The sequence below is a fragment of the Hippocampus bargibanti genome, linkage group LG02 (genome assembly GCF_051943395.1).
Source record: "Hippocampus bargibanti isolate YZ-2025 linkage group LG02, ASM5194339v1, whole genome shotgun sequence".
NCBI lineage: Eukaryota > Metazoa > Chordata > Actinopteri > Syngnathiformes > Syngnathidae > Hippocampus > Hippocampus bargibanti.
The window spans coordinates 24,674,412-24,687,754 of record NC_142735.1 but is presented as its reverse complement, the minus strand read 5'-3'; the positions used below and the strand labels follow the sequence as shown (position 1 = coordinate 24,687,754).

Genomic DNA, 13,343 nt, shown 5'->3' with positions numbered 1-13,343 from the left:
TACAATCCTGCAAACCAAGACTTGCCATGCAAAGTAAAAATCAACTAGTAACTTGGCACATTTTTAAAGTCAAGGAAGTATCGTCCATGATGTGTCTTAGATATATTGTCTACACATAGGCGTTCTTCAAATGGGATATCTTTCTGTGCTTTGCCTTGTCATCTGCATGTTCTGGGCGATTTTAAAACATTAAGCTTTTAGAAAACTTGATTCAAAATGGAGGTTTGCCAATATCCTCCAATCGGCATTTTACTGTAATAATAATAATACATTTCATTTCTAAGCACCTTTCAAAACTCTCAAGGTCACTTTTCAGTCACAGGATAAGTTTTTCTGTGGGTGAGCAGTGGCAGCCACACGCGCCAGCGTTCACTCAACCTGTAAACGGTCAAGAGTGTAAACAGTGTGAACACTTGTGATAATGCTGACAGGTACATACATATTTGAGACGAAAAATCCAATCCACATCTTTTTGATGGACATGCTGCTTATTTGAGCAAGCCAGTGCCCCAAAAAACTTTTTGCATGTTTTTCAGCCGCTTAGCTTCATAGAAAAAGAGTGTCGGTACTGAACTGGGCTGCCTGCAGTTCAGACCTGTCTCCCATTAGAAATGTATGGCACATTATAAAACATCATCTTGACATCCTTGTAAAACAACATTGTAAATGGGCTGAAAGACGCATATACTGAGGTGGTGATGTATACATATACCGGTATATATTTTTTGTTAACAAACGAGCCAGTATGGACAGATTTTTTTTCTAAAAAGGTAGGGAGACGTATTCGGTAAATAAAAAAAAAAAAACAGCTACATGTAGACCAAGCCTAATAGTCACACACTCCGGCATTGTCACTGTCCTCATGGAGTCCTCTTGACACCTTCCAAGCCAGAAGACGTGACAGACCGGTTGGTGCGGTGGACACCACGTCCGCAGTGTACTTCTCCACAATGCAGCGAGTGTGAGCACTGGCCAGTGACACCTGAATAACACCAATGGGAGGCCCAAACGCGCACATTCTAATTAAATTAGCAGATATTTTTTGTGAAGAAAAATGGCAGTATTGATTTGACATATTCAGTAAATTATAAATAATAAAATAAATACATAAATAACAAATAAATACAAAAAAAATAAAGCACATGTAAATAAATAAACAGATAAAGAGCTAGACGGCTAGCTAGCAAAACAGCCTGCTAGCTAGTTAGACAGCTAGCTATCTAGCTAGACAGCTAGCTGACTGTCTGTCTGGCTAGATAGTTAGATGGATGTTGTATATTGTACCGATAACATACCTGAGCCTTCTGTACCAAATTCACATCCCCAATGTCACAGGCCACATTGTAACCTTGTAGCAAGCTCTCACGAGCTCGGTCATACTGCCTCTGCAGGTTCGGAAGGAGAACTGCAATATGATTTTGTGTATCAAGAAAGCGTGTGTTTGTGTGTGAGGTACCCGGTTAGTGTAGACATTGCCCAGACATAGGCATGCGTCGACCAAGTGGTGATGTAGGCTCTTGTTCCGGGACATGTCAACTAGCGTCTCCAAAAGCTGGATAGTGGTGTTGATGTTTCCCTTGCTGAAACACAAACACATAAGCAGTCACCACAAAAGTTGTGCGAGTGTAGTTTTTGGGAGAGTACCTTTCGTATAACTTGGCCATGGCCTTGTAAGCTTTTCCCAGGCCGTTGAAATCCTCGGTGGTGTTGCAGATTTCCATGGAGGTGTTGAGGTACTGTAAAAAAAAAAGAAAAAAAGACAACACTCACTGTCAAGCTTACTTGATATGTGTTTATGTTCTTGCGCAAATCGATTAGTGAGCTGTTTAAAATCAATCAAAACTCAGCCAATGCGTGAGCTTTATTGCCTCCGCAGCTTTAATGCTAATTGTCTTAGCGCGGTATTCAATGTTGAATATATATCTATATATATATATATATATATATATATAGATATACATATACATATATATACACAAGTTAATTTAAAATATTAATGTATTTAAATAGGGCGGCCCGGTAGTCGAGTGGTTAGCACACCGGCTTCACAGTGCAGAGGTCGCCGGTTCGCGTCCCGGTCCGGCCTCCCTGTGCGGAGTTTGCATGTTCTCCCCGGACCCGCGTGGGTTTTCTCCGGGTCCTCCGGTTTCCTCCCACACTCCAAAAACATGCATTGACCACTCCAAATTGTCCCTAGGTATGAGTGTGAGAGTGACTGTTGTACGTCTTTGTGTGCCCTGCGATTGGCTGGCAACCAATTCAGGGTGTCCCCCGCCTCGTACCCAAGACAGCTGAGATAGGCTCCAGCAACCCCCGCGACCCTAATGAGGAATAAGCGGTACGGGAGATGAGATGAGAGAATGTATTTAAATATTCACATATTTAACTCGGTCACTACCATTACCGAATTTATTTGGAAATTGAAAATATGACGTCGAGCGTCATTCCCGAATTTGTTCAGGTTTTTTTCTTGCGGGGGTACCGATAAAGTGCTGGTCAGCCCTCTGGCAATGTTTTTTTCCCTTCCATGAGGGCGCGGCATTTCCTTTTTTTTCATGTTAGCGCTTTGTTTCAGCTTCAGCTGTTGTGAAAGCGCTATATAAACCAATGTGTATGTATTGCATTGTATTTTGGACAGCCGCCCTCATTTCGAGCTCATATAACTCCAGATCCATATAATTTAGGAATTAACACTTTCTTTTCTGATGAAAGAAGAGAGTCTAAGGTTTCTTATATGCATTGAATGTTTATGTAGTAATAAAATCCAATACTGTATTCTATGGGTCCTGAAATTCGAGTGACAATGACAAAAACCCTGGCACTGGAGTGGACACGTTTTTGCACGTCTGGCAGTGAATGAGCTATTTATGTATTTGTTTGTTCATTTATTTATTTATTTACCTATATATTTATGTATCTATGTATTTATATATTTATTTCTGTAAATATTTAGGTGTTTAAATATTAATTAATTAATTTATTCAACTTTTTTTTTATGTGAAATAATTTATTTAACATAAGAATACAAAAAATATTACCGGTATTTTACTTCATGTTAAGTTTTCCATTAAGTGCTTTATTACAGTAACAGCTGAGAAAGCGCCATATAAATGAAGATATGTTACATTGTATTGTCACACGGACTCGTTTTGGACACACATACTAAATCACACACCTGTTCAGATGTCTCGAAGTCGCCGACACTGTGGTAGGCGAGTCCAAGCTGATAGGCGGCTTCCCCTTCGATGTGTTTGTTTTTAGCTGCAAACGGTTTTGTTTTACAACCGGAATGAATGCAAGTATGTGCGCTGCGATGGACAACTAACACTCGGTGGCGGTGGTGTAGCCTCTATGGAGGAGCTCGAGAGCCTTGTCGGGATCGCCGGCCTTGATGCGACCATCCGCCTGGCGGCTGTATATGGCCCACAGGCTCTCACGGGATCGCCGCGGCAGGGGGCGACCGGACGAGTCCAGCCAAGCGCCTTCGTCTGCCATCCGCACACACAACTCAGCCTGTTGCCTCGCTTTGTCCAGCTGACCTGCTTGTGCAATGTGAATGCATTTTTTTAGAGATACCGTGAATAATGGCTGAAGGAAGGCAGAACGGAAGGCGTGAGCCAGGGGTCGGGAACCTTTTTGACTAATAGATATAAATATAAATGTTTAGAAATGAAAAGTACTAACCATTAGCATGAATGTTTTTCCGTTCCTCATGATTGATAAAAAAAAAACAGCCAAACGATCGGAATGAAAGTCAACTTGCCGGGTCCATACGCAAAGCTACTGCTAGCTAGCCTGCACACAGCTCATTAGCTTCCACGCTTGCTTTCTGCTGTCTCTCATATTAGTATATTGATGCTAATGTTAGTATGGGGCTTGTCAAAGTGCCACTGATCTGTTTCATTCATGGTCTTGTTTCATTGCAAATTAGAATCACGGTAGAACATTTTCTCTCCACAAAGGCGAATCCTTCCGTCCATTCAACCTGAAGTGTACGATATTCGTCTTTTTTTTTTAACTAGTCAGGCTTATTTAAAAGGGAGTGTTTAACTGTTTCGACATCAACGGCCATAGGTCAGTATCATCCAATCAAAATTGCGCTTTCCGCCCAAACCGGAAATGAATAGCGAAAAAGCAAGAATATGTATTTAGTTTTGTCGAGAATATGTATGTATTTAGTTTTATCGGTGAGCCAGATGCATTCATCAAAAGAGCCATATATGGCTCGCGAGCCATAGGTTCGCGACACCTGGCGTGAGCCAAGGAAGGGGAGACACGCACCTTGCTGTAAGTAGAGCTCGGCCAAGCAGGCCCGTCCTTCGGTGGCGTACCTCATGCATCCATTCTCCTTTGCGTCGGTGCACGTGTGATAGAAGTGCAAGCTAAGCCACAGGTCCTCCAACTCCGCCGTGAAGTATGCGCCTAAATGGAGGCGCTGCTCATACGCCACTGGCCAGAGACCTGCAGAAACCATTCATGAGACGTGTACCCCAAAATGTCAGTTTTAAAAAGAGTTCCATTACCATCACGTTGGGCCTGCTCAGCGCGGCTCAAGTGCAAACCGATGCTTTCGATTTTAGCATGCTGCTCCTCCAACGGTGTCTGAAGACTGAGAGCCGAGTTGATCTCTGCCGCTTCCCTGCGCTCTTGATCCAAGCGTAATAGCAAGAAGAGCTCAGAGAAGGACCTGGAACAGAGCAGCAGCTGCACAATGCCGACCTCCATTTGCAAATCGACCTCCATTTGCAATTTGCCCGAAGCTGTCCTTTTCTTACAAAAATAAAACGACCACATCTCAATACTTTTCCGCCTTTTTCTGTTTGATATGCACACACCAACAACAATGAAGCGCTCTAATATACATCCACTGCCAGTCATTTGATCATCACATAAAATACCTGTGAAAGCCATGTTGAAGCAGGCCCACGCAGATGTTCTGCTTCCGACTGTTGATGAACCTGTGTGAAGGGACGTGCGTCAAATCGAAAAGAAGTGGCTTAGGATCACCTCTGCCGAAGAAATTTTTGCAAGGCTTGCAAAGCATAACGTCAATGAGGCACCGTCATGCACTGGCTTCAAGTTGGTTGCATTCTATTAGTTCGCCACAAGATGGAAAAAAATCCAACATGCTCTTCGTGAAATAAAGTGACCAAAAGGAAACAAAATAGTCACCATGGCGACCAAACTCACTTTGCAATGTCTTCCTTTGAGAGTCTCCGTGCTGATTTATCTGTAGTTGGACAGGATTTCCTCCAAACGACACACAGAATGTTTCATTAGCTTAGCCCGGAGTTACACAGTTAAACAAAAATAATTTTCACACCGATGTCCCAGTTTTAGCTTACTTGCTTTTCTGTCTCCGAACCCTCGACGACAATGCTGGCAGTGATTTGCCTTCCATTCTCGACTGTCACTTAATCTGTGGGGAGGAGTCATATTTTAAAAAAATTAAAGGAGAGGAGACGAAAGAATGGTCGAAAGAAAATTTTACGACCTATTTTGTGGCGTAGTGCAAGAACATTCATGCCGCCATGTAAAGTATAGAAATTCGAAATAACCGTGCAAGACTTCGGAAAGTGGACCCGTTCTTTTCGATTGAAAGCTGACTTGGTATATTTTGTTTCCTTTCTCTTCACTGTGGTAGCCTGTATTCGTTAGTAGCAGTACTCCGATTGCACTGGCGACAACGACGTGCAACAGGGCTCCTTGGGAGTTTTTGGGAGCAACGACGTCACCAAGGAGCTGTTTTCAGTCAAATGTCCGTATGGGACTAAACATTTTGGGGTCCTGTACTTGTTGGCGCCCCCTGGAGGCTGTAACGTTCACTAGGTCAGTATTTTTCAACCTATTTTGAACCAGGGCACGTTATTTTACATTGGAATTTTTTTGACGGCACACCACGAACCATCTCGCAGGAAAGAGGCAATCAGTGACGTGTTGCCACACGGACGAATATTAAATTACCCTCCCAGCCTTTTCAGGACGGACACAGGACAATGACATAATATTGGGAGAAAATGATTAATACATGTTTTGCACTTCAAATTTTAAATTTGAAGTGCATCGGATAGTTTCTCGCGGGACACTTGACAATCTCTCACGGCACAGTAGTGTGCTGCGGCACAGTGGTTGAAAATCACTGCACTATGTCACACTCCTGCCATCAAATGAAATTTAAAAAAAATCACGTTTCTCATATATTTCAATTGATTACGATTTTTTTTGTCGTTTCTGAATGTAAACATTTTGGAGTCTTCTGTACTTGCTAGCGCCGTCTAAAGGTTTGTAACAAATAAACCCGTTTTTTTGTTTCACTCCTGCCATCAAATGAAATAAAAAATCCAGTTACTCATATATTTAAACTATTTTATGCATGTATATTAGTGACCAAAATTTAATTACGGCTGTTTGTCATTTCTGAATGTAAACATGGACTCCTCTGTAGTATTTGCTTAGCGCCCTCTGGAGGCTGTGACGTTCAACTCGTCACAAAAATACAGCGTTTGTAGTTTCACTCCTACCGTAAAATGAAATTAATCGGGACCTGTTTCTCACGTATTTCAACAATTTTATGCATGTAAATTAGAGACCATTATTTAATGACAATTTTCTGTCGTTTAACTACATGTTTATCATTTTTGTTTTAAATGTACTCAGATCAAGACAATATAGAACAGCCCCACCACATATCATTATTACAAGAAAACAACGAGGAAAACATTTCGCTGTCCTAACCCGTCTTCTCCACGTGACTGAGATAGCGTACACAAGTAGGGCTCTAGCGGAGCGCGGGCACGATGAGCGCGCGCATTTGCCTGCGTGCACGTCGTATCGATGGCGATTGATTGATTCGTTTACTCAGTCGACCGGTGGTCGTCGCGACCCGCAAGGATGTTACGACAGTTTTGGTCGTGTGACAGAAGAGGCGTTGCCTGGTAACAGAAATCTGCCCGCCGCCTGGACGAAGACAACAGACCCACCAGCGCCTCCATCAACACAAGCTCCGACGGCCAAACGTATGAAATATGCACAGAATATACCATTGGGCACTCATTGTAAAAGTTAATACCGTATTTTAGGATCTGTGCCAGTTCGATATGATGTGGGAATGAGACTGTGTACAAATATAATGTGGGTCGAAACAGCTAATTAATGCTTATGAAATTGATAGAAATGAACACACAAAATACTAATGTTTCGCTACAAAGTACATTATCTGTTCCTCCATTTTTGATAGATGATATGCAAATGTGGAACCCACGACATGAAAATAGACCAATTTTGTTTACTAAACACTAAACTTCAACCTTCTGATTAAAAAGCTCTCGCGCAATCTCGGTCCCGCGCGATGCCGTGCTCGTGCACAGAGTGGCGGCGATGGATCCGTCCGCTGGTTTTGGTCGTGTATACCTTACTACTGGCGGCTGTGGTTCCGCTGTGTGTCTGGGAACTGAACAAGGACAAGGACAAGGTGCTGGGGGTGGTGGTGGTGGGGGGGGGGGTTATCGGGGATATCTTGATGTACGCCCCCTCGGAGCTTCTCAGGACGTCTGCATTTGTGCGATTTGCTTGTTTTCAGGTGGGGACTCACAGCAAAGCGTGGTTCATCGCCAGCATTTTTGTCTTCGTCACCATTCCCATCTCGCTGTGGGACATCTTGCAACACATGGTCCACTACACGCAACCGGATTTGCAGAGGCCAATCATCAGGATACTGTAGATGGTTCCCATCTACAGTCTGGACAGTGTGAGTCGAAAGGTACACATGTGTCCAGTTTTTCCCTCAATGTGGTACATTATCCTCCCCCCACGTCTTCAGTGGCTGGCCCTGAGGTATCCCAGTTTGGCTATCTACGTGGACACATGCCGGGAATGCTACGAGGCGTACGTCATCTACAACTTTTTGGTGTTCCTCCTCAACTTCCTGAGTAACCAGTACCCCAGTCTGGTGCTGATGCTGGAGGTGCAGCAGGAGCAGGCTCACCTGCCACCACTCTGCTGCTGTCCACAGTGGCCAATGGGAGAGTAAGATGAATGGGGAAAGGAGGCGGGGTGCCGTCATATGAGCACGGTATGAAAACAACTTTGCTGTCCTGTCAGAGTGCTGCTCTTCAGATGTAAGATGGGAGTCCTCCAGTACACTGTGGTCCGGCCTGTAACCACGGTGACAGCGCTGTGAGTTCCCATCCATACTTCAATGAAAAACAGTCCCTATTTTGAGTTTGTGACAACGAAAGACAATATAAAGACACACACCGTGCTATTGATAAAGTGGTATCTAGCTTCAAAATCACAAGAATACTGTACAATTATTTTGACTTTAAGATTGCGCCACAAAAGTGGCTGCCTTTACATCAGCTCCTATATTTTGGTCTACTTATTTTTCCTTTCCTCTTCCTTTCATAAATTTGCTGCTGTGAATTGTGAATTTCTCCACTGTGAGAGTAATGAAGGTTAAACTAATCCAACTAAATTAATGTAATCTAAATTGAATCTAATCTAATTTAATCTAATCTAATTCAGTCATTCACTGCCATTCCCAAATTTATTCAGGTGTTGTTTTTTTCTTGCGGGGAGGGGGGTGCGAAATAAAGCTCTGGTCAGACCTCTGGCAATATTTTTCCCTCCCATGAGCGGGCGGTATTTGCGTTTTGTACAACTTCCCCCACTTGCATTGCAGATAACTCCAGACCCATATAATTTAGGAATTAACTGTTTGTTTTAATAAAGAAGAGAGTCTCAGGTTTCTTACGCTACATTGAATGTTTATGCCGTAATAAAACTCAATATTCTGTGGATCCTGCAATTTGAGTGAAAATGACAAAAACCCTGCCACTGGAGTGGACACATTTTTGCACATTGTCTGGCAGTGAATGAGTGAATCATGATTCGCACGCAGCATATTCAGGTTTAAAGACAAAGAGCCACAAGACTATGTGCGTGTTTGAAAACAAGCGTCCGTTTGTGTTCAGTGAAATTCATTTTTGAAAAAATATAATTACGTATGTCAAGTGAAAATAAATCAACATCCGTTAAAAATGTACTTCTACTTAAATCTTGGCGAAACGGCTTGTCAATGTAAAAGTTGTGTATATAAACGTTCTATCAGTTTGAATGTAAAGCGTCGTTGGTATTTGATTTGTAACTAATAGAGTAACTAATAGAGTAATCTATTTTTTAAAAATTAAGTTATCTGTAATCTCTATGACTTTTAATGTGAGGTTATCAGAAGAGTAACCGTTTCTTTTTCAAGCTAACTGACAACACTGGTTAAAAAATATAGTCAAGTGATTATTATTTTTACTTTGACTGCTCTGCAAAACTTCCAAGATTCTCATGAAGGCTGTCGTCATGGTGATGGCAGAACATAATTCCACTTCTTGCTACGTCAACAATGTGGTGGCGACACTTACTGAAATCGCGGCGATTGGGTGTTTCATATCCTTGGCGTCCCACAGGGTCTGTCAGCTTTGCGGCGTTTATGACGAAGCCAATTTCAGCTTTCGGAACGCCTGGTCCTACCTGGTCATCATCAACAACATATCGCAACTGGTATACGATTTTGTACTTTGATTCAAGGATTACAGTATTCCATTTTTGATCAATTTGTGTTTGCGTGCGTACATGTAGTTCGCCATGTACTGCCTGGTGTTGCTGTACCGAGCTCTGAAAGAAGAGCTGACTCCCATCAGGCCTGTGGGCAAATTCCTCTGCGTCAAACTGGTAGTGTTTGTCTCCTTCTGGTACCGATGTCAACAATCGCGCTAGAATTTGTATTTCGTAGAGCACCTGCCGCGTGATAACAGGATTTGGATGCTGTGTACGCAGGCAAGCGGTGTTGATCGCGTTCCTGGTGAAGGTGGGGGTCATCTCGGAGAAACACACCTGGGACTGGACCAGCGTGGAGGCGGTGGCCACCGGACTGCAGGTGGGCACAAATTTATCACTTGCATTTCCACTGCCATGTGATAACAAATGTTTGGATGCTCTTCACCTGCGATCCAGGACTTTATCATCTGTATTGAAATGTTCCTGGCTGCCATTGCGCACCATTACACCTTTACGTACAAGCCGTATGTGCAGGTAAGGTACGCGTGCGCACGTTCTGACATGTACACACACACACACAGTAACATGGCCATTTATTGAACGATTCATGTAGGAGGCAGAGGAAGGAACTTGCTTGGACAGCTTTCTCGCCATGTGGGACTTCTCTGAACATCAGGGCCGACGTCATTGAGCAGGTTCGCCATGTTGGTAAGTGCGTGACCTTCTGATGACATTTAAACTGGAACAAAAATCACAAACGCAAACCTTCAGGCCGCACCTTCCTGGGCCGCCCCAACAAGATGTACTTTGGCGCGGCCGCCCGGCCCGAGCACAGCGAACGCACCGGCCTCCTATCTCAGGGTGCCACGGCCGTCTCCGGGCCAGCCTCCCCTTCCTCGACCGGGCGCTACCAGGGGCTCGGGCATACCCCCACCCCGCACTCCATCTCGGCTCCGGCGGGATTTACCACGGCATCTTTGAAGGAAGATGACGGCGACCACTCACCAACGCGAGTGGAGGATGCTCCTCTCATTCACTCATTCACTCCCAGACGATGTGCAAAAATGTGTCCACTCCAGTGCCAGGGTTTTTGTCATTGTCACTCAAATTCCAGGACCCACAGAATATTGAGTTTTAGGACTACATCAACATTCAATGCTGCCTGAGAAACCTTAGACTCAGACCTTCATCTGAAAAAAAGAGTTAATTCCCAAGTTATATGGGTCTGGACTTATATGAGCTTGAAATGAGGGCGGCTGTCCAAAATACAATGCAATACATATCGGTTTATATACTGTAGCGCTTGAACAACAGCTAAAGCTGGAACAAAAACGCTATCATGGAAAAAATGGAAATGCTGCCCCTTGTAGAAAAGAAAAAAACATTGCCAGAGGCCATGGCCAGGGCTTTATCGGCACCCAAACAGGAAAAGAACAACCTAAACAAATTCGTGAATGGCGCTCTACGTAATATTTTCAATTCCCGAATAAATTGTGATCGGAAGTAAATGAGTTAACAGGCTGACATGCAACGCTTGTTTCTCGGTCAAAATGCAACACGAGGACATATTTCGCGGGGGCTGCTGGAGCCTATCTCAGTTGTCTTCGGGCACGAGGCGGGGAACACCCTGAATTGGTTGCCAGCCAATCGCAGGGCACACAACAGTCATTCTCACACTCACACCTAGGGACAATTTGGAGTGGTCAATCTGCCTGCCATGCATGTTTTTGGAGTGTGGGAGGAAACCAGAGGACCCGGAGAGAACCCACGCGAGTCCGGGGAGAACATGCAAACTCCACACAGGGAGGCCGGACCGGGATGCGAACCGGCGACCTCTGCACTGTGAAGCCGGTGTGCTAACCACTCGACTACCGGGCCGCCCATATATATATATATATATATATATATATATATATATATATATATATATATATATATATATATATATATATATATATATATATATATATATATATATATATATATATATATATATATATAGTAAAGTCTCGTTATATCGATATTCAAGGGAGTCCGAAAAATATCGATATAACCGGGACTATCGATATATCCGATCCTGTGCCGAACTGCATTAAACAAAAGCCGCCAAAAGAGGGCAGCCAAGCGCCATATAAGAAACGGAGCTGGCCATTAGCTCCCTTTTTTTTGGGTGACAGATGTTCCCCCAATGTTGCCTCAAAATGGCACATATAATTCTTTAATGATTGTAAACATATATGCTTTAATCTTCAGAACTACAGTGTATTTGAAACATATTCATAACTGGATGTGTAACAAGAAAGCATATTATCCGAATCTGAAGCCATTGTTTGGATTCACAAGCAATGCAAGACGTCTTGGCGTGAAGTCATTTTTATTTGTATTTGAATAAAAAGTGACATCGGCTGTCCTTTAATACACAGTATGGAATGTTAATAATTTTCAAAATCATCGCGCTTCAGCAGAAAAAACAAGAAACATTGTTGCAAAAAACGATTGCATTCATATACAGTACAGTGGGCATGTACATAACACAACAGGGAAACTGCAACGCTTACATCTTACTGTATTATGTATACAATTTAAAAAAGACATCAATCTTCTTCTGCTTCCCATTTTTACCTTTTAACACAAACACTTCAATCTCGTCTGCTACACACGAGCTAGCGTCTGAAAATGAAAATGGCTCTGCTACACGGGTGCTGGGCACGTAACCAAGTCACCTGACCAAGTCGACCAATGGCGCGACTGATGGCGTGACACGTAACCAAGACACGTGACCAAGTTGACCAATGGCGCGACCGATGGCGTGTCACGTGACAAAGTCACACGGCCAAGTCGACCAATAGCGCGACCGATGGCGGTTCATGTGACCAAGTCGACCAATGGCGCGACCGATGGCGGCTCACGTAACAAGACACGTGACCAAGTTGACCAATGGCGCGACGGATATATCGATATAAACAACAAAAATGGCCGGCGGGGGATGAAAAGAAGCACCGTAATAACCGGATTATCGTAATAACCGGGTATCGGAGGAACCTCCGGTTTCCTCCCACACTCCAAAAACATGCATGGCAGGCAGATTGACCACTCCAAATTGTCCCTAGGTGTGAGTGTGAGAATGACTGTTGTACGTCTTTGTGTGCCCTGCGATTGGCTGGCAACCAATTCAGGGTGTCCCCCGCCTCGTGCCCGAAGACAGCTGAGATAGGCTCCAGCAACCCCCGCGAAATATGTCCTCGTGTTGCATTTTGACCGAGAAACAAGCGTTGCATGTCAGCCTGTTAACTCATTTACTTCCGATATATATATATATATATATATATATATATATATACAGTTTATATCGATATCGGATATATCGATAGTCCCGGTTATATCGATATTTTTTCGGACTCCCTTGAATATATATATAACGAGACTTTACTGTATATATATATATATATATATATATATATATATATATATATATATATATATAAATATCTCGTATATATATACTGCTAGCTAGCCTGCACACGGTTCGTAAGCTTCCACACTTACAATTGTGCAATCTACTTCTCGCAGAAGTATGTTGATGCTAACGTTAACATCGGGCTTGTTAAAATGTCACTGACATTCGACTGTTTCATCGATGGTATTGTTTCATTGCAAATTAGAATCAGAACATTTTCTCTCCTTTAATTCTCCGGTGCCTTCACGCTGAAGTGCACAAGTTGGGCTCATTTAAAGGGGCGTTTACCTATTTCAACATGACGGCCACTATCATCCAATCAACATGGCGCTTTCGG

General features: G+C 43.3%; 1 protein-coding gene and 1 pseudogene across 3 annotated transcripts; one reads left to right on the top strand and one right to left on the bottom strand.

The window, feature by feature from the left end:
- Positions 1-693: 693 nt before the first annotated feature.
- Positions 694-5,765, bottom strand: ttc29 (tetratricopeptide repeat domain 29). 2 transcript variants are annotated; one of them, XM_088990401.1, is made up of 12 exons: positions 5,495-5,765; positions 5,346-5,419; positions 5,191-5,250; positions 4,899-4,958; positions 4,524-4,687; positions 4,282-4,461; positions 3,327-3,539; positions 3,176-3,261; positions 1,645-1,736; positions 1,457-1,580; positions 1,296-1,385; positions 694-982 (listed from the first exon to the last, which is right to left on the bottom strand). In XM_088990401.1, exons 2-12 carry the CDS (start codon positions 5,399-5,401, stop codon positions 827-829), a joined length of 1,281 nt encoding a protein of 426 aa, XP_088846527.1. In that variant the 5' UTR covers positions 5,402-5,419; positions 5,495-5,765; the 3' UTR covers positions 694-826. The 2 variants fall into 2 exon arrangements, with proteins under 2 accessions (XP_088846527.1, XP_088846528.1); XM_088990402.1 differs by having other exon boundaries at positions 850-982; positions 1,296-1,405.
- Positions 5,766-6,810: 1,045 nt separating this feature from the next.
- Positions 6,811-11,398, top strand: LOC148902099 (transmembrane protein 184C-like; annotated as a pseudogene). The gene is made up of 11 exons (XR_016114239.1): positions 6,811-7,016; positions 7,323-7,471; positions 7,580-7,747; positions 7,820-8,025; positions 8,101-8,175; positions 9,459-9,552; positions 9,631-9,743; positions 9,829-9,928; positions 10,006-10,083; positions 10,163-10,257; positions 10,321-11,398. The product of XR_016114239.1 is annotated as a transmembrane protein 184C-like (transcript).
- Positions 11,399-13,343: the final 1,945 nt, after the last annotated feature.